General features: G+C 35.9%; 3 protein-coding genes across 3 annotated transcripts; 1 reads left to right on the forward strand and 2 right to left on the reverse strand.

The window, feature by feature from the left end:
* Positions 1 to 1,634: 1,634 nt before the first annotated feature.
* LOC136069469 (uncharacterized) lies at positions 1,635 to 2,691 on the reverse strand. Its single transcript, XM_065778022.1, has 3 exons — positions 2,500 to 2,691; positions 2,019 to 2,407; positions 1,635 to 1,932 (listed from the first exon to the last, which is right to left on the reverse strand). The coding sequence occupies exons 1-3, from the start codon at positions 2,689 to 2,691 to the stop codon at positions 1,635 to 1,637; spliced, it is 879 nt and encodes a 292-aa protein (XP_065634094.1).
* Positions 2,692 to 7,871: 5,180 nt separating this feature from the next.
* LOC112038762 (vacuolar protein sorting-associated protein 35A) lies at positions 7,872 to 20,921 on the forward strand. Its single transcript, XM_024071603.2, has 21 exons — positions 7,872 to 8,237; positions 8,340 to 8,436; positions 8,542 to 8,665; positions 8,772 to 8,957; positions 9,375 to 9,462; positions 10,396 to 10,452; positions 10,558 to 10,647; positions 10,759 to 10,881; positions 14,278 to 14,412; positions 15,131 to 15,247; positions 16,523 to 16,762; positions 16,840 to 16,905; positions 17,164 to 17,253; positions 17,764 to 17,853; positions 18,210 to 18,299; positions 18,510 to 18,578; positions 19,125 to 19,205; positions 19,293 to 19,400; positions 19,514 to 19,617; positions 20,082 to 20,195; positions 20,287 to 20,921. Exons 1-21 carry the CDS (start codon positions 8,145 to 8,147, stop codon positions 20,495 to 20,497), a joined length of 2,373 nt encoding a protein of 790 aa, XP_023927371.1. The 5' UTR covers positions 7,872 to 8,144; the 3' UTR covers positions 20,498 to 20,921.
* Positions 20,922 to 22,402: 1,481 nt separating this feature from the next.
* Positions 22,403 to 25,619, reverse strand: LOC112038767 (rac-like GTP-binding protein ARAC1). Its single transcript, XM_024071608.2, has 8 exons — positions 25,484 to 25,619; positions 24,888 to 25,157; positions 24,097 to 24,184; positions 23,881 to 23,990; positions 23,692 to 23,755; positions 23,113 to 23,177; positions 22,929 to 22,994; positions 22,403 to 22,832 (listed from the first exon to the last, which is right to left on the reverse strand). Exons 2-8 carry the CDS (start codon positions 24,984 to 24,986, stop codon positions 22,731 to 22,733), a joined length of 594 nt encoding a protein of 197 aa, XP_023927376.1. The 5' UTR covers positions 24,987 to 25,157; positions 25,484 to 25,619; the 3' UTR covers positions 22,403 to 22,730.
* Positions 25,620 to 26,166: the final 547 nt, after the last annotated feature.

Here is a 26,166-nt window from a genome sequence, read left to right on the forward strand (position 1 = left end):
AGTGGGGGCTGCGGTCATACCGGTTCTTTTCAGTCCCGGCAACAATTCCGGCGGGGTTGTTAAAAGGGCATGTGAAGTTGGAAGGAGATGTTTTGCTCTGGTTGCGTTGAGAGGTTCATGGGTTGTGGGTAACCATCTACTTACTTTATATAGGGGATGGAAGTTTGGTGAGAATTAATTCATGCAGAATTCGAGAAGGGTATTATCAGCTGGATCAGTAATGAAGTCCCCAATTTCCAAGGAGGCCACGGACGGTTGGACTCGTGTCAATTTACGAGGGCATTAATGAAGGCGCGTTTCGTGCACCGGAGCGTCAAGCGCGGAATACGAACAGGCAAAGGGCGCTTCATAAATGAAAAAGATGGGGCCTTGAGTTAGAGATGAGATCAATGCCACGTGTAAAGATCCTAATCTGACGTAAAGAGTAATCATCTCCAATAAAGCGATCTGAGGGCAAATCCCTAATTACAAAAAATTGAAGTGGTAGACAGAGCCAAGGTATTGCATGGTCCTCGGACCCAAACCTATGGTAAAACTACACACACCGATTATATTCAATATTTACAGAAAAAATTGAAGTGGTAGACAGAGCCAAGGTATTGCATGGTCCTCGGACCCAAACCTATGGTAAAACTACACACACCGATTATATTCAATATTTACAGAAAAAATTGAAGTGGTAGACAGAGCCAAGGTATTGCATGGTCCTCGGACCCAAACCTATGGTAAAACTACACACACCGGTTATATTCAATATTTATAGAAAAAATTGAAGTGGTAGACAGAGCCAAGGTATTGCATGGTCCTCGGACCCAAACCTATGGTAAAACTACACACACCGATTATATTCAATATTTACAGAAAAAATTGAAGTGGTAGACAGAGCCAAGGTATTGCATGGTCCTCGGACCCAAACCTATGGTAAAACTACACACACCGATTATATTCAATATTTACAGAAAAAATTGAAGTGGTAGACAGAGCCAAGGTATTGCATGGTCCTCGGACCCAAACCTATGGTAAAACTACATACACCGATTATATTCAATATTTACAGAAAAAATTGAAGTGGTAGACAGAGCCAAGGTATGGCATGGTCCTCGGACCCAAACCTATGGTAAAACTACACACACCGATTATATTCAATATTTACAGAAAAAAATTGAAGTGGTAGACAGAGCCAAAGTGTTGCATGGTCCTCGGACCCAAACCTATAGAAAACTAAATAAGTAGTATGCATTACTAGGGTAGTATATGGTCTTCGGACTCGAACCCACAAAGAAAATAACTGCTCTGAGAAAAGCCAAAGCGTTACTCAATGTCAGGCGATAATACAACCTTTCGGTTTATATTTGGACGATAACAGATGGTCCCGTGATGCCAACTCCAGAATGGAATACAAATATTGAGTAGAATACAATAGCAAAACGAGCAAAATAAAGTATCATTAAATGAAAGCAAAATCTCAAGTATTCGATTCAAAAAGAAAGTACACGACTCCCTTACAATGCCACTGAGGCAGGAAACGAGATAGTATCAAAGAAAAATAAACAAAGCTATCCTAGGCCGTATACTAGTTCTTCAACTCAGTAGGAAAATCAAAAAGCTAGGGCCAAAGCTCAACAGCTAGGTCTCTAAAAGTCCGTCGGAGGACTGGCCACGTCTTGAGGTCTTTCCTGACCCTCGGTTACGACTTCCCCCAACGCTATCCGGGGTTCGACTTCCTCGGATGGTTGACCAATTAACGGAGCATCCTCGGCGGTCTTGTCTTGACTTTCAACCGATGGTAAGGAAGACTCCCCCTCAGGAGCAGCAGGCGTAACCTCGCGAATGGCAGTAGGGTAATATACCCTATCTTCCCTTCTAAGATCAGACGAGGCATCAATCCCTGCTTGGTTGAGGGCTTCATGCCAAGTTTGAGAGCAATAATGCCTGCACACAGCAGGAACTTGAGCCCGAAGGGTGGCTTCAGTCTTAGCCACCCCTTCGGTGAAAGCCTCTTCTTTTGCCTCGTCCACAGAGCGCTCAGCGTCTGTTTTTGCAAAAATTGCTCGTCTCTGGCTCTCACAGCCTCGTCCCTGGCGTACTCGGCAACACCTTTGTCGTGGATTGCTTTGGTCAAACTTCCCTTCATGTAGGAAATGTCCTCTTTGGCTTTCTGTAATTGACTTTCAACCTCTTGCAAGTGGACAGTTTGATCCTCAACTTGCTTCCTGACCACGGCTAGGTCAGAAACAGCAGTATCCCTAGCCTTCGCCATTTCTGCCAGATCCTCGGTCGCCTTTTTCAGGTCGGCCTCAGATCTCTTAAGAGTTTTAGCCGCTTCTAGGAACTTATCGCGCTCTTGCGCCAAGGCGTGACTATGGTCGCCAACCTCTTCGCCCAACCTAAAAAGGGCCTGGATAGCCTGCCAGCAAAAACAAGCAGTTTTATAAAGAGAAACAAAAGTACTAAGCAACAAAATTTTCTAGTAAAAAGAATGGTTGCCAAAGGACCTACCATGCCTAGATATTTCTTAAGGTCGAAGACAACCTCTACCCCACTCATTTTCTCCAACTCAGCCATGTCAATGGGAAGAAGAAGAGATTTCTCTAGGGCCTCGGCTACGAGAGCCCCCTCGTCTCCTTGAGACTCTCGTATTGACGCGTTATCCATTAGGGGCTGGTCATGGAGCATAGCAGCAGCAGCCATGCTTGGGCCTGGGGCTGCTGGGTGACCTTCTTGCCTTTCTTTTGATCACCAAGCTTCAACTGCTTTGGGGTCTACGAGTCTTACCCTCCTCGGGCGAAGAATGAGATTTGCTCCCATCCATTGATCCTTACCCTTAGAAAGTCTTTTCCTTTTCGGATCAGGAGACTCAGTAGAAGGGGCAGCTATTATAGGGGTGGATGATGACCTGGTTTGCACGATTGGAACCTGGGACTGAGGTGCTGGGGGCTGGGATTGTAACTCCCCTGGCACATCTTTCTTGGAACCACCTTCGAGTAGGTCAAGAAGATTGGTCCGGGGCTGCCTCTTTAAACCCATCTCGGCTTGGGTACCAACACTTAAAGACTGAAGATCGGCTTCGGATAAGTGAGGATCCCCTAGGTCACCGGGAGGATCCTCGGCTGATCAGCTAAGTCGAATACACTATACTCGTCCTCGGAGGAGCTCAATTCGACCACCTCCCTTGCTTTCTTAGGCGGTCCTTTCTCGGCCACCGTTACTTGCTGGGATGAAGAGGGACCTGATAGCGGAATACCTTCAGGTATGTAAGACCCCCAGTAAAAGAGAACCGCTCTCCACCACGGTAATCTGTGTAAGCCGAGGATCACGAGCTCTAATTACGTGCTGCGGAACAGGGAATGACGTTTGAGCTGGGTCACACCCGAGGATTTTATGAGCAGCTCTGACTTGGTTGTCAGATTCGTTCAAGAAAAGTTCCGACCTGAGAACGGTCTCCAAATCCGCTTTGTTGACCAGGTGGAAGTGACGTGCAAAGGCGTGTGGATCTGTGAAAAGAAAAGTGAAATTATTATGATTAGTCAACCAAGTTGAGTATGTAGGTATAAAACGCAAAGGCACTGAAACCTAAATTATCTTGTACTTCGGACGCCCTACCTGGCTTCCCCTCTACGGTTGGGCAATGAAAGCCGTCGTGCCATTCTCCCGACACTATGAGGAAATCTTGGTTCAACCCCTTATTGGAGTCAGGAAGACACTGGATAAGACGAACCCTATCGTCCCTTGTCTTCATGTAATACGTCTTACCCCTCAGGTGATGAAGATTATAACACCAATTCACATCATGGTGAGTCAGTCTCAGCCCCATTTTCTCATTCAGGGTATCTACACACCCTAGTATCCTAAACACATTCACAGCACACTGAGTGGGGACAGGCGGAAATGCCTGAGGTAATTGAGGGTCACCGGCCTCATAGGGATTCTCATCCCTCCTTCTACAAAAGCAACTATTGGAATTACGACCTCACCCTCTCTCCTCTTAAGGTACCACTCTCCTTCTTCGCAGTATTTCAAGTTCACATTACCGGGTATTCCATAGTCAACAATGAATTTGTTCATCATTTCCTCGGACTCAACCAACTCCTTAAACTTACCCATTCCCCAAAGATAACTAAAAGCTCTAAAAAAGAAAAAGAAGAGTGAAATCAAGGAAATTTGGGGTCACTAGAAAAAGAAAACTTACAGAGGTATGACGATACTCTTCAGCTAATGTGCCAGTCGAACAAGTTCAAACTATGTGCGTCAATAATGATAATCGCGAAAATGATGAAACCAGGCAAGTCAAACAAGTATTTATACTCTCCCTTAATTTTCCCAAATGAAACCGCTTTCTCATAAAGGCAGGAGATCATGCCGTTTAAAGTGGGGAACGTGGTGCCGTCAAAAATTTAATGTGGGCACCCATTAATTCTCGAAACGCTAAAAACGCGCATCGGGCAGTCAAGAAGCCGCCAGCATCAGTATAAACTAAAGTGAGGCCATTCGTCCAGTGGATCCGCATGTATCAAAACCCTCCTCCCCGTTCGAGGGAACGTGCAGCAGAGTTTTGAGGGGCTATTGTGGGTCCGTGGGCCTGATAGCCTAGTCCTTCATATAGCAGGCCAAGCCCATGCCGAGGAGCGCAAGCTATTTCTGAGGAGAAAGGGGAAGCCTTTTCTTGAATCCACGCCGAGGACACCTTGTCCTCGGCCTGACAAGAGTGATTTCGGGGAGTGGCTAACCCCAAGGTAAGCTGTCACTCTCGCATTTAATGCACTCAACTAACCCCCCTGGCCGCATTAATGGAGAGGTAACCCCTTGGCAGGATAACGTTGGTCAGAGTGAGCCACTTGAGTATTGATAAAGCTTCTGATGGGATGGACGACCAGAAAAAAAGGCGAATAGACAATCAACAGATGGAAGCAAAAGATAGGAAGATTAAAACTATAAAAGAAGAGCAGGTAAAGCCAAAAAAGGGGGGGGGAAAAAAAGAAGGGCCTCCTCGGCCTGTGGCCGAGGAGCATTCCCTCATTTGTAAGAAAACACTCAGCCATTTTTAAAGATAAGTTTGGGCATGGTGATCAACGGCCAGCACCTAAGCCTGTCAGCCCACTCTCTATAAATGTATTGTTTGGGCTTGTTGGGCTGAAAACCCAACACTCAATTCAAATTGAGTCCCTACAGTTACTAATTATTATTGTTGGAGCAAAAAAATAACTCAATGATAGGTTCAAATTTAATCCAATAACAACTAATCCACCTGTAATTCCTTGTGAACATAACATTTCTCAATTATTTTTACCCATGCAGAGAAACACATGGTTAGCTTTAACGTTGGAACTCAATATGCCAAATATCTATACTTTTCTGTAAGGAGAAATCTTATATGCCTTGATGACAAGTTACTCGAGTCCTGTCTGATATAACGAATAAAGTATAACTACTTTTACTGATACTTGTTCTGAATTCTATTTTTAGTAGATTCACCATGATTAATTCTTCCATGTAAAACATTAAGATTTGAGTGGCAAGCATCTAATTCATTCTGCACGGCAGCTGGGCATTTGTAACTTATGAAAAATCTATATATCTTTATATATTTTATATATATAATAATAGATGAAGCTAAAATAAATTCAAATTAGAATTTCAAATTAAAGTTTCAATTTTGCACCATGTGTCCTAAATTATTTATTCTTAAAGAGTTTTATTTCTTAATTTTAGAATTAAACGTAGGACCACATCAAAAATATTTATTCAAGTGAGTTATTAAGTACAAAAATCAAAGAGTCTAGAATAAATGAATCGTAAAAAAATAAAAAAAAATGCTTCCCAATAATTTAAAAAAAATATATGAACAATTTACATTTTATACCTAATAATATTCTTACAAAATTTTTTAAAGAGTTAACAAAATATAAAAATAACTATCAATAGTATTTAAATTATATATATATATATATATGAATTATATTATGTATCTTATTGTATATCTTTAAGTGTATCTATGAAACAACAAATATTCAATTACAAGCAGCACTAGCTGCAAACCTGCCTTATGAGGCAACAAACTGCTTCTATACATTCAAGATTCAACACACAGAGAAGGTAATTCTCCACAAGGAACATAAAACTCAGCTTCAAATGGATTCGTTTTATGTTCCTTCACATCTTGAACTACAATCCTCAAAATTTCAGAGTTAGTTTTGCAATTTACACTACGAATTCTAAAGTCCTTCAATCCCCACATGGTAAACTGCTTCCCATGCTTACTTGCAGATAACTTTCTGTAGATTTTTGCCTTTCAGCCTTTTCACTTAAACTCCTTATTTAATGTGACAATCTATCTGGTTGTAAGGCATCTATTCAAACACTGTCATGTTCTTTTGGAGATAGGAGAATCATATAGATGTGATCCAAAGACACTATCCCTGTACATAAATACATAATTGACCTCTTTGATATCCCCGCTTAGCCAATCTTTAATTTTAATTTTTTATTTTTATAAATAGTATAGGTCGAGTTTCAGGTAATATCCAAATCGACCAGAGAATTTTGGGTTTAGGTAAAATCCAACCCGATTCTCTTTTACCCGTGATAAACTAGGTAATACCTAGAACTTTCGGATCAGGGTACCCATTACCCAATTGATTTGGCCATCCCCATGACACAACCCACATAATAATAATAATAAATAAATAAATAAATAATTACACTCTTTAACTTTAACTAAAATTCAATTTAATTATGTAACTTCACTTTCTTTCAATTTAGTCTTATAATTTTATTTTCGCTTAATTCAGTTCTCTAACTTTAACTTTGTTCAATTCAATCATTTCATCTACTTTTGTAAGAGGATTTTCGTTTAAGTTTCCCAAACCAGACCTGAAAACAACATCATTTTAGAGATTATTGACGGCACAATTCAAATAAGAGACTAAAGAGAAGACTGGATAAAATAAGATTGAAACATAGAGGACTAAATTGAATAAAAGTAAAATTAAGAAACTGAATTGAATTTTGGTCAAAATTAGATGATGCAATTTGTAATTCAGCCTTGTAATATTTTGTGCAAGTCAAACAATAAAAAGTATTTCTGTGATCATTTTTATGAATGCAATCAAATATGGATATTAAAGCAGACGAAAATAGTTATAAGTAAACAACCTTTATTAGGAAGGCTTTTATTGAAAATAAAAATATTTTTTCGTCTGAAAATATTTTTCGTGCAAACAAATACAACCTTAATTTATACAATAATTTTTTATGGGAAGTTTGTAATCTTTATTCAAGATTTTTTTTTTCATATCTAATGCAATAATAGTTGGTAAATTAATTTGTTTGCAATAAAAGTTTAAAATACTAGTATTTTGTCTCTAAACTTTTTAGAAAGTTTGTTTTTCGTCCTTAAATTTTAAAAAATTCTTTTTTTATCCATAAATTTTGTAAATAGTATTCTTAATAGTTTAGAGTCAAAATTAGGGATGAAAAAAAATTTCAATAATTTAGGGACCAAAAAAAAAATGTTCGGAAAAGTTTAAGAACTGAAATAGTTTTTTGAAAAAAAATATTGATGTTTTAAGAGAACTGCTACATCCACAATATTCTTATAATAAATTTTAAATATTAAGTTATTATTACTATAATTTGAACCAAAATAAAATTATAAAAAATTGTTACATTCGTAATATTCTTACAATAAATTCTAAATGATAAGTTATTATTGCCTTAATTTGAATCAGAACAAATTTGTCCACTAATAATAATTAATAACATTCTAATATTTGTTACAAAATATTAGGAGGAAGCCATTTTCATGTCATGAAAGGGAATCTAATTGGATTGTTCTAAATTCCAATGGACACGGGGTCCATCTCACATAGTTTGTTGACACACGCTAAAGCTTCTAAGCAAATCCGCAAAACGAAAGTTGGTCACGGCGTTGATTCAATCACCCAATGGTCCAGGCATAGCATAACATAGCATAGCATAACCAAAAACCTCGAATCGATTTTGTGAATATATCATATCAAAATCAAAATCCAGTATATCATTTGCACCCGATCCAAGTTAGTCTTTCTTGAACTGGCCAGTTGAGGACCCCAGAGCCAAGTCAAAACGCAACCTGAAAAAGAGAGAGTGAGAGAGAGAGAGAGAAAATGATATCAGACGTAGCTCAAGACGAAGAGAAATGGTTGGCCGCTGGGATCGCCGGTCTCCAACAGAACGCTTTCTACATGCACCGCGCTCTGGTAATCCTTCCTAGCCTTTGTTTGTTTCTCGAGAAAAAAAAAACAAGAACAATTTGCATATCAAAGCCCTAATTTCTCCGATTCTGACAATTTTTTGTTTAGGACTCGAACAATCTTCGAGATGCCTTGAAATACTCGGCACAGATGCTCTCCGAGCTTCGGACTTCGAAGCTTTCCCCTCACAAATACTACGAACTCTGTGAGTTTCTCTCTCTATTCGATCCGTTCTCTTTGATCAAAACGCAATTGATTTTATTATGGCTTTGTTGATTGGTGGTTTTTTTTGTAATGCTTGACTTATTAGATATGCGTGCATTCGATGAATTGAGGAAGTTGGAGATGTTCTTCAAGGAAGAGGCTCGTCGTGGCTGCTCCATTATCGATCTGTACGAGCTTGTTCAACACGCCGGTAACATTTTGCCCAGATTGTAAGTGATATTTACACTCTAACCTCTTCCTTTATCCATTTCCATAATTAAAGTGAGCATTTATTTTTTTATTTATTTTTTAATAATTACTTGTGATCTCGATCAGGTATTTACTTTGTACAGTAGGATCCGTATACATTAAATCTAAGGAAGCTCCTGCTAAGGATGTTCTTAAAGATCTAGTCGAAATGTGCCGCGGCATTCAGCATCCTCTACGTGGCCTCTTTCTAAGGAGTTACCTTTCTCAAGTCAGTAGGGATAAATTACCTGATATTGGTTCTGAGTATGAAGGGTAAGGGAACTGGATTGTTATTTTGTTCTAGTTCTTAGTTGAAAGCATTCTTATATGTGATTGAGTGGAGGAAGATTTGGTGGGTCGGTTTTGATTCAAGGTTTCGTGGATATGGTTGAGACTCGAGGCACATGCCAGAATCACTTGTGTCTGCAGTTATATACCAGTGGCTGTCCAGTTTCTTATTATGTGGCAGTAACTTCTATTTTTTGCTTAGTTAAGATGACCAGAATGAATGCCTTCTGAACATATCTTAACATAGATTTAGTTAAGTTATTAGTACCAAGTTTATCTAATTAATGTGTCATAATGTAACCCGTTTGAGTTATTCCATTTGTATCGTGTTTGTACTGGGTGTAAAATAGACCTTTTGATACTCTGTGCTTGTGAATTCAATGGCTTACTTTATCCCTGCAGAGATGCTGACACTGTTACAGATGCTGTAGAGTTTGTACTCCAAAACTTCACAGAAATGAACAAACTTTGGGTGCGGATGCAACATCAGGTTGGTTGAGATACCTGTGAATTGTTACCTTTTCTCATGTTTGGACATGCATGGGACCACAATTAATGTTATTGAAAGCATGCTTGATCATGCTTTAGGTTTGAAGTTCAGTATGGTTTCTATGTAGCACCTTTTGATGGTCAACAAGGAGCATTATGGCTTAGCCTAAGGACAAAAGCTTATGTTTATTTAATTTTTTTTTTTGGTGAACCTCAAGCTACTATTTTGTCTATACCAAGTGAAGCTCATGGCACTTCAATTCAGCTTATGGAACCTTCTATTTTTCAAATTTTGATAGTCACTCTTTTTCCTATTTTTTATGATTGTTGGTGGCAATTTGCCATATTACCTTGGTGTTGATTTTTATTTTTGGGTATTTCATGTGCTTATCGATTTTCATCCTTTTGATGCCAAATGTGTAAAGTTAGAACATTAAAGTAAATGGAAGGAACTTTGTCTCCACAAATCCTAGTTCTGCTGATTGCTTTTAGTTACGTTTACTAGGTTTGATGCTCAAATATTAGAAATTTTTTTATAATTACTATTGGACAAATGCATTTTGGTCTAAAATGTATTTGATAAAGCCATATGCTTGGTGGAAGCTAAAATAATGTATAAATTGACTTCATCATTGCACGTTGCAGTTGCAATATCACCCAATTTTCATTTTAACTAGGCTTGCTTTGTGTCTTGAAAACGTGCACTTTGCTTCACTAGGCTCATGCCTTCCTTTGTGGTTTGGCTCTAAGAGACATTAGCACTTAAGTGTGCCTTGAGCCTTAAATAGCAATGACACAATGCTGCATGTCTGGAAGGTAAAAATTATCATGAGGGCATGATTTCTGGTCATGCAGGTGTTATAGTGCTTGTGAATCATTCATACTCTTAGCTGATCCTGTGTTGAGGCTTGCTATCGGGCTTTCTGGTCTGCAGGGACCTGCCCGGGATAAGGAGAAACGGGAGAAAGAAAGGAGCGAGCTGCGTGATCTTGTAATATCAGTAACCCGTATCTGGTAATTTCACTGCAATAAATTGTGTACATACTCAGTGTACACTTACAGAATGCTTCTTTTCGCACCCTTGTATATTCATTAGGTGGGGAAGAACCTGCATGTCCTCAGTCAGATTGAGGGTATTGACCTTGATATGTACAAAGACGGTGTCCTTCCTAGAGTCCTGGAGCAGGTCTGATCTGTTCTGCTTTATCTTGATTACTTTTTGGAGGCTTATGGATATTTGATTTCTATTTTATAACTATCATGTGAGGGATTTTTCATTTGAATTGTTTTTTGCCAGGTTGTAAATTGTAAAGATGAGCTTGCTCAATTCTATTTGATGGATTGCATAATTCAAGTCTTTCCTGATGAGTATCACTTGCAAACACTTGATGTACTTTTGGGTGCTTGCCCTCTGCTTGAGGTAGGTTCCATATTATGCATTGTTTAGTCTCACGGACCTTTCGTTTTTACACAACTTGTGAATAATATTGTTTCAGAAAATATGAAACATGAGCGTACATGGTTATTGTAGTTTATGTTGTTTCTTCATTTTTTTTTTTTTTTCTCTATTACTCTTCAAAAGTCATACTTAAATCTTTTCATCAGACTTAAAAACAAATTCCTTTATGGTTAAAGTTAGCGTGTGTGGATGTAGCTTTTTTTTTTTTTGAAAGCTTTTTTTCCTATTTTCTAAAAGTTGGTTAAAGTATAGTTGTACATAGAAGAAGTGAGGCTTGAAAGGGCTGTACATAAGCTAAAAGGCTATAAGAAAAGGCTGTTGCCAAATATAAACGTTACAATCGTTAAATGTGATAGCAAAATTGAAGTAGGGAGTAGCAATGAAGGATATTGAGGCTAGTTTCTTGAAAGGCTTTTGGTGACTCATGATTAAAAATCTATATGGGATTGGGCTTTTTGGTTGCAAAGATCAATTTAAGCTAGGGAAGGCTGAATATTGACTGGTCCAAATCACTAGAAGACAATAAGAGCTGCTGGATGTTATTTGGCAGTCAGGCTTTGTTGGATTTGAGCTCTCTTTTAATTTTTTTTTTTTTTTGTCTGGGATGTGTGTGGAAAAGATCTGGAGCATAATAGTGAATATATGATTTCAATGGTGAATGGGAAGGGTAGGATTTGGGGATGAAACAGCGTAGAAAACTTAGCATTTGGATGGCTGCCCCCGGGCTGCAAACTGTAACTCGGGAATGGTGTTTTGGCTTATGTGAGTATTTGCTAATTTTGAAGCTGTTTGAGAGATCAATTTTTTATATTTATTCTTGGTTGTGATAGGTAAGAATAATTTTATTGAAATGAGACTACATGGAAAAAGTCATGAAGTAGCCTCAAGAATTACAAACGGAAGAAATATCTCCATATGAAATGGTTCTATGAAAGGTTGACATAATTACTATCTGTAAGACCCAAAGAAAAGGACCACTCATAAAGAGAATTAGTGAAGGATGCTAGCAGTTGAGTTGGCGTGCAGCACTCCACTTTAAAAGTACTTCGATTTCTTTCCCTCTACAATTAGACCCCCCTATTCTCCATCCACATACTAAATCAAGAACCTTCTCTGGTAATACCCACTGAATCCCAAACATCCTAAAAACTAACTCCACAACTCAAAGCCAGACTGCAATGTATCAAAAGGTGGTCTACAGTCTCCCCACCATAGCGGCACATACAACACCAACTCACCATTGAATAACCCCTCTTGAGAAGGTTATTAGAAGTAAGAATTTCCCCCTAAGCCACTGTCCGCACTAAAAAGGAAACTCTTTGAGGAGCTTTAACCCTTCATATGGCTTTTTAGGGGATTTTAGTGAAAGAATAGCTAAAAATTATGTAGTTAAAGTATAGTGGATGCATTAGGGTTTTAAAGGTTGCGATTTTTGTTAGGAGACCCACATGTTAGGATAGAGTTAGTTAGATCTATTGGTACATGTAACTCTATAATCACATGGGTTAATTGGTGAGAGCACATGCTTAATTAATAAGCTAATAGGATTGAGCCATGTGAGGCAATTGGAAGAAAGCCTGAGTTCTATAAATAATGCGTGTAACCATCATTTGATTTTTCTTGAAGAATAAACCAATTCCTTTCTTAGTGCATTTCCTTTCTCTCTTAATATTTTTCTATGGAGAGTGACTACCTCAAATTAAGTTAATTCACATACGGTTTACATCCATTTCCATACATTTCCCATCTATCCCCCTTGGGAACCACTGGGTTGCTAACAATTTTAGTGAAATAATAGCTATAAATTCAGATATAGCCTTGGCTGGAAATTGATGGGAAAATGTAGAAAATTCCTTTTTTTGATAAGTAAGAAACTTTATTAAAATAATAGTTTAGTCAAGCTCACAATGATGAACACACTATAACCTAAAAGAATTACAAAAAGAATGGACAATTGATAAGTAAAATTTTTATTGGAAAAAAAAAAGGAGAATGACACATAAATGGATGTGTACAAACCCTTTTCAAAGAGAAACTGCTAGAAAATTCAAAGAAAAATTGAAAGTGAAAAGGATTGATTATTGATAAATCTAAGCATCACACAAACCCTTAAATGAAGCTTCATAGCTTCTGAAATTTCTAGAGACCAAATTCTGTATCAAATAAAAAGCGTTACATCCGTATAAATAGACAACTAATATGTGAGCCTTATAGGATATAAACTCCATAAACTTTGATGACTGAGTGTCTGTTTGGCTAGAGTTTATAAGCTCAGCTTTTAGCTTTTATGTACAACTTTTTAAAACTTCACTTTTTCTTATTTTTCTCCCTTTTTCAAAGTACAAGTATACTTTAGCACACTTTCAGCAAAAAGTTAAAAAAAAAAAAAAAAAACACTAAATAAGTTGTTCCTAAACGAACACCAAGTCCAAACTAGATAAGTATTAAAAACCCTTATTAAAAATCCAACAACACTAGAGACCTAAAATACATCCCAATAGACCAAAACTATTCCCATGTCCAGAAATCTAAGATTACAATAATACACATACATGTTACAATAATACACCTTATTCTAAAATAAAAATAAAGTTCAAATAAAGCCAGCTTTTTGCTGCCTGCATCATAAGCTCTTTCCCTTTTTTTCGACCCATCTTATAGGAAAGGTACTTTGTTGAATTCAGAGATTTGAAATGATGGTGGCATTGGGATATCTAGATTTTAATTTGTTAGAATTATGGTTAAGTTATTAAATTAACCATATTCTAATAGTTTAAACTTTTGAGATAGTTGGTAATTAAACATAGCATCAAAGCAGGAGATCTTAAGTTCAATCCCTGTCTTTTCTCTACCTTTCATTTAAAATGTTAAATTCTCACTGTTGGACCTCTATTTATTAAGGGGAAGTTCAGGCCCACAAGTGAGGGCGAGTGTTAAAATTATGGTTAAGTGATTAAATTTACCATATCCTAATAACTTAAACTTTTGGGACAATTGTTAATTTAACAAAATTGATATGAATTCAGAGATTTGAAATGTGCTGGGCATCAGTCAGGACCTGTGTGAACCCTTGTCATCTATCAATAGAAGTGCTATTGCACTGCAATGGGTTAGATTTACTGTAATTTAATGAATGCACATAATATTGCTCTCCATTCATGATAAAGAATAAACATAACTTAATAATAATGCTAAAATTTGATGCCCTTGATCAATGAAATATAAAGTAGATTGGAAATTTCCTTGTTTGGAACCATCCCATCAACATATTTAGTCATTTTTATGATATAACCACAGTAGTATGCATCCCACTAAGTTCTCATGTTTCTCCCCTTCGTGTCATTCTGTGTTTCTCAGCCATCTGTTGACATCAAGACAGTGCTATCCCAGTTAATGGAAAGGCTTTCCAATTATGCTGCTTCAAGTACAGAAGTGTTGCCTGAGTTCTTGCAAGTAGAAGCTTTTTCCAAATTGAGCAATGCCATAGGGAAGGTAATTGTTGCATATTCCCATTTAACATTTCTAAAGAGTAAAGAATATGGCAATTAAATAATGGAACTATTCTTTTTTTATTAGGAAAAATACATTTGGTTTCTAAATTTTGGCCCATGAGTGATTTTAGTGTTTGAAGTTTAAAGTAACCACTTTTTAGTCCTTGAAGTTTAAAGTGACGTTCTAAAATCTGACATGTCATCATTCTACTGAAAGCGATCACTTTAAATGCAGGGACTAAAGCAATCATGGGCTAAAGTTTAGGGACTAACAATGTATTTTATCTTTTTTATTTGGAAAAAAGTTTTGCTGGGAATCTCTTCCATCCCATTATTTTGCGATTCATGAAACCATCATTTGTATTATATCACATGACTTATTAAATTATTTAAACAAGTTACATGACTCATTAAATAGGTCATGTGACTAGAAATACACATGGATGGTCATTCAAATTGCCATATGGGTGGATGGAATTTTTCTCCAAACCGGTTTGGAGATAAAATCTGTCCTTTTTATTTTTAGTATGAGTAATTACTTCTACTTAGATGGACCAAGGTTGACCTGCACTTAAAACTTTCTTAATGCACAATTGTAACATTTTTATTTCCGTCTCCCCAACCCCTCCAAAAAAGGTCTCTCTCCCATCCTCACTCTCTCTCTCTCTCTCTCTGTCCATATATATATTTACAATGTTAATGTTTATGTGTTGATGCAGGTGATAGAAGCACAAGTTGACATGCCTACTGTTGGAGTTGTAACTCTATATTCTTCTCTTCTTACGTTCACTCTTCATGTCCACCCTGATCGACTCGATTATGCAGATCAAGTGTTGGTATGCTTCCTTTTCAAGCTGATTTAACATAAGCATGTTTCACTTTCCTTGTCCTATCTTTTCTTCCCAGAAAACAGTTAGGATCTACAGCACCCAAGTAAATTGGTTCATTTTTGGATTTTCAAACTTCAGGGACAATCTAAGTGAGAGGTTAAAATCAACTTGTGGCTTTATATAATTGCATAGATGGCAAGGCTAATCTTCACTTGCTATTTGAGTTGTTAAAAGGTTTAACATTGATGACAAATATAAGGCTCTTCCCTTGTAGCTTGTGCCATTGATGTATCACAACAATTGCTTATTACAAAATTTTGAATAATCCATATGAATGGCCCCAAAAGACTAAATCCTAGATTTTTTTTTTTCCCTGTGAAATAAAACCTTATAAATTTAATTTTAAACATGCTATATGCTGTGATGCAGTTGTTTATACATTTTTTTTAAATAAAACATAGTATTCCCTATGGAAGAAATACAATGAACTAACTTGTCAGAGCGTAGCTTAGTGGTTGGAGGCTTGGGATGAGCTGTAGTGTAGACCTAGACATTGTGAGTTCAATCCCCAATAGGAGTTCCCCTAGATTACCTGATACACAGTTTTGGCAAGTGGGATCATGCATTTGTGGTTTACTCCCCATGGGTGGGTCCAAAGGGCCGTTGCCTTGGTGAGGTTCCATGTCATCAAAAAAAAAAAAAACAATGAGCTCACACTTTGGATTTTTTTCAAGTTATTACTCCTCAGGCTCCTATTTAGCTTTCATTAATACTCTTAATTTTTGGGATTTGATTGTAATTTTTCTTCTTGTGTTCTGATCGTGAACTTGGATTGCATCCCCCGTGATGCCTTGTTATATATTTTTACTTAAGAAAGAAAAAGGCATACGGCATCCACATGGGGCGTCCTACCCCATCCATTCAGATTCACACACAAACACCTACTCATACACAAAACCATAGGAGATTGAACCTTTGCCTTTGTGAGAGGTAGCACATGGTGACAAACGGATAAATGTAGAGTGTAATATGCCACAATGAGTGCATTGAGATTATTAAGGTTGATAAGGTTTGAAAAAAAAAATATTGTAATCTGTGTCCATGTACTGATGTCTCATTTAGTTGTTACAAACTTATTTGCTAACGCTGCTTTATGTTATGGTGGAAGTTGTTGAATGGATTGTTTCTAATTGGGACATGCTAAGATATTGGACCAAGGGAAGTTATGCCTGGAAGACATCCCTTATTTCCTTTCTCTCTCTTTTCTTTTTGTTTTTCCAGGGTTCATGTGTCAAGAAGCTCTCTGGCAAAGGAAAGATTACCGATAGCAAAGCAACAAAACAGATTGTTGCACTTTTAAGTGCTCCACTTGAGAAATATAATGATATTGTCACTGCCTTGAAGCTTTCAAACTATCCCCATGTCATGGAATACCTGGACAACGAAACAAACAAAGTCATGTCAACTGTTATAATTCAAAGCATAATGAAAAATAAAACTTGTATTTCTACTTCTGATAAGGTATGTCTTTAATTTATTGTTTATGATGTCTTTTTTAATTGTATTTTGTAATAATGTGGCTTGTTTGGTGTTTATAGGTTGAGGCATTGTTTGAATTAGTGAAGGGGCTTGTTAAGGATTTAGATGGGACTCTTCATGACGAGGTCATTTGTAATTCACTTACTAAGTCATATATATCTTAATGATATTCATTTTTTAATGCTTCTTGTGAAATATTCCACCAGTAAATGCTTTATGTTCTTATTACCTATAAAAAATTATATATGTTCTTAGTTTTAGCTATTTTTCATTTGTTCTCTTATTGATTTTAATATGTTTTTTTTGGAAAATGAGCATTACTGTAATGCTCCTGAAAGTTTGTGTTTATTTAAGTATTTTAAAAAAATGTATTTACTCCTTAGATTGATGAGGATGATTTCAAGGAGGAGCAGAATTCTGTTTCACGTCTTATTCAGATGCTTTACAATGAAGATCCTGTAGAAATGTTCAAGGTATTTTTCTTGTAAAATGTTCCTGCAAGCTTCTCATATTTTTGTAAACAATGTACCAGATTTTTAATCTATCATCTCAAGTGCAACAGCTGGGGTTTTCCAAATGAAAGAGGCTTTAATCCATGCGAGTGTTGGAGAAATGAAAAAGTTGCTAAGTATATAGGATTTTCTCTCCCTTCAGATTATTCATTCCTGTGCTTGATTTTCTTGTGAATATCAACTTGTCATATCTCAGAAGCTGGGCTTGAAGTCTGGTGGCTATTTTCATTTCTTACTTTAAAAAGTTCACTTTTGTTTGGAATGACTGATAAGTCCCTCGAATGGAATAGCGTTTCTTCTGTTGAGCTTGATTCTACTTCCACCCCTTGGAGCTTTATATACAAGTTTCTATTGCCATCATGATATAATTGTCTTGCTCTTGTTCATTTCAATGTATTACTTCCTTCTTTTTGAAGGGCTCCTGCATGAATTTGAGTACTTTTTTATTGTAATTCATGTGCTGAATTGCAGGTTATTTGTACTGTGAAGAAGCATATTTTGACTGGAGGACCAAAGCGGCTACCATTTACTGTACCTCCTCTTGTTTTCTCTTGTCTTAAGGTCTGCATCTGCCTATCTAACTCATTCAACAAATGTAAAATGTTTTTCTGTTACATTTGATACTAACATGTTGTAAGTTGTCAAAACTGCTGCTTATCAAAAAAAAAAAAAATTTGTCAAAACTGCTGTTATGATTCCTGGGATAACCATCGTGTAATTATCCAAGGTCCATGGTGGTATGTGGAATGGCTTATCCTATTTTGTGGCTTGCATCACTAATAGTTGAAACATTGTAGAAATATTAGTGTATGTTGGAACAAGTAGTAAGCACCAGGAGGTGTGCATTACAGTTGATTTTGTGAAAAGAAAAACCAGATTTTTGCACTTATGTGCTTTGTGTTTTCTGTAATGTGCAGTTGGTTAGGCAGTTACAAGGCCAAGAAGAAAATCCTTTTGGAGATGAGACATCAACTACACCAAAGAAAATTTTTCAACTTTTGAATCAGGTGAATTTTCACTGAAATAAGTTGGATTTTTTATTTTTTATTTTTTTTAATTTTCAATTGTCGAATGTGTATCCATTTCTGTTTTCATTTGTTCTATGTTGTATGTATACAATTTTTTGGATGCACTGATCTCATGTCTATCTGTGCAGTTTGAGTTATTTTATTAATCTATTTTTGTGTTTTTAGTAAGTTTCCACTTTATTGTTTCAGACTATTGAGGCTCTGTCAATTGTTCCAGCACCTGAACTGTCGTTACAGTTATATCTGCAATGTGCTGAGGTACATGGAACCGTTCGGTTTATAAACATATAAAACTAGTCAGTGACTCACTTGTCTTATCAAAAAAAAAAAAAAAAAAACTAATCAGTAACTCATGTGATGCACTAAAAAGTTCAACAAAGTATGAACTCTCCCTTTTTTTTTTTTTTTTTTTTTTTTTTTTCTGAAATATAAAATTGGACAACTATGGTAGTTATTAATAGGCCTTTATTATAATTGTGTTTCTATATAGAACTAGTTATTCTACTTATTAAGAAAATATGTTATAGAACTATTTATTCTACCATTTAAAGAAAATATGATATTGCAATATTCTAATGGAGGGTACAAATATCGGTGGTTTTATAGGGAATCCTTATAGAATTTAAGCTTAATTAAAAGAAAAAAAAGTTCAAATTTGATGTGGAAAAATGTGGGCTTTCAAAAGTTTGTGTTAGTGTCATAAGAAGTCAACAAAAAATTGAAGGGTTTAGTTTTATATATTATTATAGATACCATTGGATTAAGACATTTGCTAACTTGCATTTCTCTTTTGTTTTCTGTTAGGCTGCAAATGACTGTGATTTAGAACCTGTTGCTTATGAGTTTTTCACCCAAGCATATATTCTGTATGAAGAAGAAATTTCAGTAAGTTGACTGACAACTTGGGATCTAGTCCTATTACACTTTTAATTCCTCTCAATATTTTTTCCTTGCATGTGTTTGCCATTATAGGATTCCAAAGCACAGGTGACTGCAATACATTTAATAATAGGGACTCTTCAGAGGATGCATGTCTTCGGCGTTGAGAACAGGGATACTTTAACACACAAGGCCACGGGGGTAGATTCTAGAGTTTCAATATTTTTGCATAACTCATATTAGTCTCTCTTTTTAAATAAATAAATAAATAAATAAAAACTTAAATCCTGCATTTGATGCCTTTCTTTTTACAGTATTCTGCGAAGCTTTTAAAGAAACCTGATCAGTGTAGAGCTGTTTATGCATGCTCGCATCTCTTCTGGGTTGATGATCAGGAGAATATGAAAGATGGAGAGAGGTGTGTTACTGCCCCCACCCCAAAATACACACACACACGCACACACATACTTATGGCTGTGCAGCCTTATATACACTTGTCAGTGATATTCCACTTCAAGTGTGATCATGCTGACAGATCTGCTGTATATATGCTTTTTCTTTGGGCACTATGAGTTCTGTTAGCTAAATTTAAATAATTTGTTGGATTTTAAACCTCGTATCGATGTCATGAAATTGACTGTAGATTTTTTTAATTCCTAAATTAATTTTGGCATTCTCATGGTAAATATTGTCATTTAGAAGAATTTCATAGTTTTGTACTAAAAAAGAAGGGAAGCAGTGGCGGGTGGGAGGAGGGTTGATTTCCCAAATTTTTGTAGGGAAGATGTGAATTTTCTAGTTCTGAACTTACTAAATTTATTATTAATATTCTTCTTCTTATCATTAATTTGTTTTAAATGATACAATTTTTTCTTCCCCTAGAGTTCTGCTTTGCCTAAAGCGCGCATTAAGAATTGCAAATGCTGCTCAACAAATGACCAATGCAACACGAGGTAGCACTGGATCGGTGACACTATTTGTTGAGATACTAAACAAGTAAAAGCTCTGCCCTGACTTCACAAAACGTCAGTTCTTCAGTTTCTTCAATTATTTGTCTAAGGGTGGGACAGTGTTACCCTTATTGCAGGTACCTTTATTTCTTTGAGAAAGGGAATCCCCAGATCACTATTTCTACAATCCAGGGCCTGATTGAATTAATTACAACTGAAATGCAAAGTGACTCCACCACACCAGATCCAGCTGCAGATGCTTTCTTTGCCAGCACACTACGGTACATTCAGTTCCAGAAACAGAAAGGCGGTGCAGTGGGAGAGAAATATGAGCCCATCAAGGTGTGACTAGCTGGAGGACTAGATGCATTGTCTATCTTGTTGGAGCAGCAGATGAGTTTTAATTGGTGCGTGGTTCAGAACTGCCTTTAACTTCCATATTTAACCAACAAATCAGGTGTATGTTACATGCGCGATGTTCAAGTTGCTTTGTGTTTCCTAGTCAGATGCAATGTTGAATTTAGGTTAGCATTCATTTGTACTAGGCATTCTGTATGCTAATTGTGCCACATTGAGCACTTGGACCTTATTAGTTCTATTTAAAAAAATTATGTTGGTCAAGGAATTCATTCCCGAACACAAATCCTGCATATCTTTTTGTTTTCTATTTCTTTTTCTTTCTTTTTTTATTGTTGGGGGTTTGGGGGAGCTTCTGTTGATGTAAAAAATAAACTCAACGTATCTTTACATTAAATTTTGAGATTTTCTACAATTCTGTATGCTAAGGTGGGATGCCCTGTTCTTTTTGAAGGGAGGTACATATGGTTGATTTTGGCATCTGATAGCTTATATATTTGTTAAAGGCGAGACAAAAAGATATAAATTACTTCATTTCTTAAGAAATAAAAAAAGAAGAAGCTAGTTTTTTTATTATTTGGTAAACAAGAAGCAAAAAATTTGAAAGTTATACAGGGGAAAAATATCCATAACAAGGAATTTATTACTCTTTTTTCCTCCTCTTCTGCCAGAGTTTATTGTACTACCAAGTTCTACCAGCACCATCCTACTCATCATATTGACTGCTCATTGGACATGAGTATTAGCAAATATAATGCTCTCGAGCTGGTGATGTCTTGTTCAAGCTACCAATATTTCATTTCAATTTCAATCAGATTTTTCAGTCTTCTTTGCGGCTAACTCTACTCTACTGCTCTCTCTCTCAATTCAAACTGGCCCTATGGAAGCCTTTTATTTTGGCACAGACATTGGTAATGCTAGACTAGCAAAGTTATAAATTAAAGCTCGAGCAGTTGTTTTTGAACTTCATGGCTCATGTAATGAGGGAGTAGTTCATCTCATCTCATTTATAAAAAAGAAGCGTAATTATTAAACAGGGTCTGAATTAAATCAAACTTTTTGTTGGTCAGTAAAGTAAAACCAAACTTGCTTTAGTCGGTTTGCCTCAGTACTAGGGACTTTGACTAAACTTCTTTTATTAGTGGGAGCGTCTAAGCTGTAAGCAGTCCTTTTATCATATAGAAACAAGGCAAATAATTCACTGGATGAGACCAGATAACAAGGTAAGAAGAAAATAACGTTATGTATTCAGTAGTTCCTCTTAGAATCCATTTGCGGATGCTATGCTAAGTTCTCATACAGAGAGAGTTCATCTAGCACGCTGACCCTCTCTTACAGGTTCACATTGCATTGAAGAATCTAAGAACTCACCGCTAGATGCTGCAGAGAGTCCAAGCAAAGCTTACATTTTCAATAATCATTTAGCTGATTGGCAAAGCCCTTCCTGAAGTAAAGGAAAATCCTGTGGTGATTAACCTAACTTAACAGAAAGCCTGATTTTTAAGCCTTTTATTATAAGCTTTAGTGTGCGTTTGGGTTAGAATGAAAAATAAAAATTATTTCACTATTTAACTAATTTTTGCAACCATTCATAAGTTTCATTGCACTTTTTGGCATTATTCATAGACCCCACTATACTATTTTAATTAACTTTTACCTTTATTTACAATATTTTCAACAATTATTTTTCAGTTTCAACAAAATAAGCAATATTCAAACACACTCTAACCCCATTTGGAGAGCAGTTTTATTCCAGAGCCAGGCATTTGATAAGGCTTGACAAAAATGATCACATCACAGATAATTGAATAATTTTAGGAAATCCATAATTTGCACCAGAATCTAGTTTTGTTAAAAATGATACACGGGCTGCACGAATCACACAAATAGAAAGCATTTAAGCAAAATACTAAGTAATAAATATAACTGTGCTCATGCAAAGCAAGGTTGTTTTCCTAACTGGGGCAATCCAGTCTATTAATACATAAAACAAATCAAAACCGGTAATTAAGTAAAGGTGGACAACCATGTAATGCGATTCAACAATTAGAGATCAAAACAATTCCAAGGGAGCAACACCAAGCCACCTGATAATTCCAGAGATCCAAGTATTGTTTGTTAAATATCTCAGGGCCCGCAGCTTCTTCAAGAGCAAAGGGAAGAGAAACAAAGAGGGAGGAGAAAGGTAAAACAGATAGCTGTTTATCTCTTTACAACTATTCAATCACAAGATAGCGCAAGCCTTCTGTGCTTTGCTTTTCTTTTTCTTCTGCTTGGGTGGCTGAAGAACAACTCTTATGGCGGCATCAAAGACTCCCTTCACATTCTGCAGTAACAAGTCCACAAATGAATAAAGGCCTTTGACATCATACAAAAGAACATCAAATTGTTATTAAAAAAAAAAATTAAAAAAAAATTATGCCTGTTGTGTTTTTGAACTGCACTCGATATAGGCAGGTGCACCAATCAGCTTCCTCAGCTCCTCTCCCTTGAAATAGAAAAATGATTTTAATAATTTAGAAACAAAAAAGAACAGAATTTTGAGGGAATGAACTGAAGACAACAATTGAGCAATCTGTCAGAAGATATGAAGTAATAGTCTTTACTTGAGCAGTAGTAATTGGCACAGCACCAGGATGGTCAATAAAAAACTGCTTATCATCCCGAAGATCTGGCTCATAAGAAGTTACAAAACAGTAAGGAAATATTCTCAATTGTAAAAAGCATTATTAAAAAATCAAGGCATTGTTGAATGATCAAACAAGTACAATAAGATTAGCAATTTTATACCATAGCTAAATCCCATCATAGAATAACCCATTAATCATTTATTAAAAAAAATTCATACCTAATCACTAAAACTACTAACAGTCCTACTTAGGTTTATGATAGATCAAAATCACACCAGCGATATTTCACAACAGTGGTGAGTTAAATTAAAAACTGACAAATAGGTGAACAAATATCTTATGAAGAGATTGCACAAGCAGGGTACAGCAGTTGATACAGTTATATCAATTATTTATTTATTTATTGGTAAGTTACACACACAGAGTGGGTCTTGAACCCATGAACCTCACCCACCAATACCATCCTGTTATTATGGAAAAAGCAAGTTATTGGAGCTAGAGCTCATTGGCTTAATATGGTTATATCAATCACATTAGATGAAAGAAAAATCTTACCAAGCTTTGTTCCAACAAGAACTATAGGAACACCAGGTGCATAATGCTTCAACTCTGGAATCCACTGCAAGAAAGGGAAATATATGCACAGTTCCTCAACAAATTATAAATTATACATTGGAAGTGGCATTTCTTTCCTTGAAAGAAGAAGAAGAGCCAGCATATCATGTAGTCCAACAAAATCCTCACCTTCTTGGAAACATTTTCATAACTGGCCTTGCTAATGAGAGAGAAGGCCAGTATGAAAACATCTGCTCCACGATAACTCAAAGGTCGTAATCTGTTATAGTCCTCTTGTCCTGAAATAATAAATTCAGACCCAGTAAAAATAAGGACAAAAGAAATCAAAAAAGATCTATGATAGAGCTACTTATAGAAAGAAAACAGGTGACTTTGATAACCTACCGGCAGTATCCCACAAACCCAGGTTAACAGTGCTCCCATTGACAACCACATTAGCGCTAAAATTGTCGAAAACAGTTGGCACATAATCCTGTTCCGCACAAAATGCAAGAAGAAACTGATTATGGGTACCACATTCTATACAATCATCTTAGAGAACTTTTAAAATGCACAAGAAACAACATCAGCATTCATCAAAATGGGATCACAGATGTCCTTCAGTTTGTTTGGCAGGAGAACACTAAACCAGGAAAAAATATATCAAAATTTAAAAATCTTCTTACTTGTATCTTTTGAAATGGATACATAGATTCCAAATATTCTTAATCTTAAAAACCAGACAGATCATCTTGCTTCCCATTATTAATCCACCACGATAAATTAAACATTACATCAACATAAATTCTAAACCCAGATCAAAAACCATGTAAGCCGAATTTTGAAAAACATTCATTAACCCTTCAAACTCACAAGCCATACAAAACAAAAAACAACCATCTTTGAGTAATTTAACCTCGAAACATAACACACATGATTCCAGCATTTATTATCACAAAAATCAGACAACAAACATGCCAATCTTTTCAATGCCATCACCTAATTCAGCTGAAGATTCATAATACACAAACCCCAAGCTCTCATTTTGAACCAAATTTTCAAAAAAAAATAAACCAATCAAAATTTTTCTGTGATCACATTTTCCAGAATGGTAAACAAAACCCAGAAAAGAAAACATTATCAATCACAAAATGAAACACAAAAAAGGCAGAAATTTTAGAAAGAAAAGGACTAACCGTAGGGAAAGTGTTGCTGGTGTAGGAAATCAACAAGCAAGTTTTACCCACAGCTCCATCACCCACCGTCACGCATTTAATAAACCTCGAAGCGCTCATTTTTTTTTTTTTTTTTTTGTTCTCTAATTATTCTTTATGTTGTTACAAATTATTGCTGTAAATTGTAAAAATATTCAAGCCCCAGATCTTTCACCTGAGGTCCTAATCACACAAACCCACCTTCAAACTTCAACCTCTCCTCCTTCTTCTTCTTCTTGTTCAGTCACATATCTGTATGGAAAAAGAAAAAAAAAAAAAAAAAACCCAGAATTTTTTTTTCAAAAAAAAAAAAGAAATTCCTATTTTAGAAATGTAAAAAAGAAATAGAAATTGTGAAAAAAACTACAATAAAGGTTGTGCAATCGACCTAACCCTAGAGAAAGGGAATGTAGGATTTCTTTTTTTCTTTTTCTTTTTTTTTTTCTTTTTTTTTGGGTTGAAGAAGCTAGAGAGAGATCAAAGACACAGACACAGAGACAGAAACAGAAACAGAAACAGAGAGAGAGAGAGAGAAAAAAAAACACAAAAACAAGAAAAACAAAATAAAACAAACAAACCCTTAATGGCCGGGAATTAATGCCGTTGAAGCGTTCGTTGAGCGAGCCAATCTTTCGGCAACAAACGCCTTCTCTTTTTTTTTTTTTCGTTTTAATATAACGCGTCTGTGCTTGTTTGGGGGGAGCTTGTGAGTTTGGTACCAAATTAAAAAAGCAAACTTTTTTGCTTAAATTATCTATTGTATTTTTTAAAAATAATTTAAATGGTATTTTTTTTTTAAGTTCACTTTTATCTTTTTATTTTGCATTATCCATATAAGTTACTGAAAATAAGCAACTTTTAAACCGAAACAGACACGCATATATCCATCCAATACATTTAAATTTTACCATCTTTTCTTTCTCAAAAAAAAAAAAAAAAAAAAAGTACCATCGTTTTCTCTACTTGGGGTTTCCACTTTCAAGTTTGTATCTAACCCAAATAGAGATTGGGTTCAATCCAGGACCTAGACCCCATGAAACCCATGAATTTATTTGAACATTACAATGTTACATCTACTCATCAAGTACTGCTCCTTTTTTATTCTTAAAAAAAAATAATAATAAAATACTTCTTTTAAGTCTTTTATAACCTAAACTTACATGTGATCCTATAAAAAACTTAGAAATATATATATACACTATTTTTGTGATAATTATAATTAAGGAATATGATTCTCTAGTTTAGTTCTTTTGTGTTTTTT

This window comes from Quercus suber, unplaced genomic scaffold (assembly GCF_002906115.3).
Source record: "Quercus suber isolate HL8 unplaced genomic scaffold, Cork oak 2.0 scaffold_172, whole genome shotgun sequence".
NCBI lineage: Eukaryota > Viridiplantae > Streptophyta > Magnoliopsida > Fagales > Fagaceae > Quercus > Quercus suber.

What these genes read in the sequence shown, in the direction of transcription:
- LOC112038767 (XM_024071608.2), bottom strand. Translation starts at nt 24,986, where the DNA reads ATGAGCGCTTCGAGGTTTATTAAATGCGTGACGGTGGGTGATGGAGCT. An exon ending in GGGTTTGTGGGATACTGCCG is followed by an intron (nt 23,991 to 24,096) that starts GTAGGTTATCAA and finishes TTATTATTTCAG; the next exon opens with GACAAGAGGACTATAACAGA. An exon ending in TGCCAATTACTACTGCTCAA is followed by an intron (nt 22,995 to 23,112) that starts GTAAAGACTATT and finishes TTCTATTTCAAG; the next exon opens with GGAGAGGAGCTGAGGAAGCT.
- LOC112038762 (XM_024071603.2), top strand. Translation starts at nt 8,145, where the DNA reads ATGATATCAGACGTAGCTCAAGACGAAGAGAAATGGTTGGCCGCTGGG. An exon ending in TCACAAATACTACGAACTCT is followed by an intron (nt 8,437 to 8,541) that starts GTGAGTTTCTCT and finishes TTGACTTATTAG; the next exon opens with ATATGCGTGCATTCGATGAA. An exon ending in TTTGTTGAGATACTAAACAA is followed by an intron (nt 20,196 to 20,286) that starts GTAAAAGCTCTG and finishes CCCTTATTGCAG; the next exon opens with GTACCTTTATTTCTTTGAGA.
- LOC136069469 (XM_065778022.1), bottom strand. Translation starts at nt 2,691, where the DNA reads ATGGCTGCTGCTGCTATGCTCCATGACCAGCCCCTAATGGATAACGCG. An exon ending in TTAAGAAATATCTAGGCATG is followed by an intron (nt 2,408 to 2,499) that starts GTAGGTCCTTTG and finishes TTTTGCTGGCAG; the next exon opens with GCTATCCAGGCCCTTTTTAG. An exon ending in AAACAGACGCTGAGCGCTCT is followed by an intron (nt 1,933 to 2,018) that starts GTGGACGAGGCA and finishes TGCTGTGTGCAG; the next exon opens with GCATTATTGCTCTCAAACTT.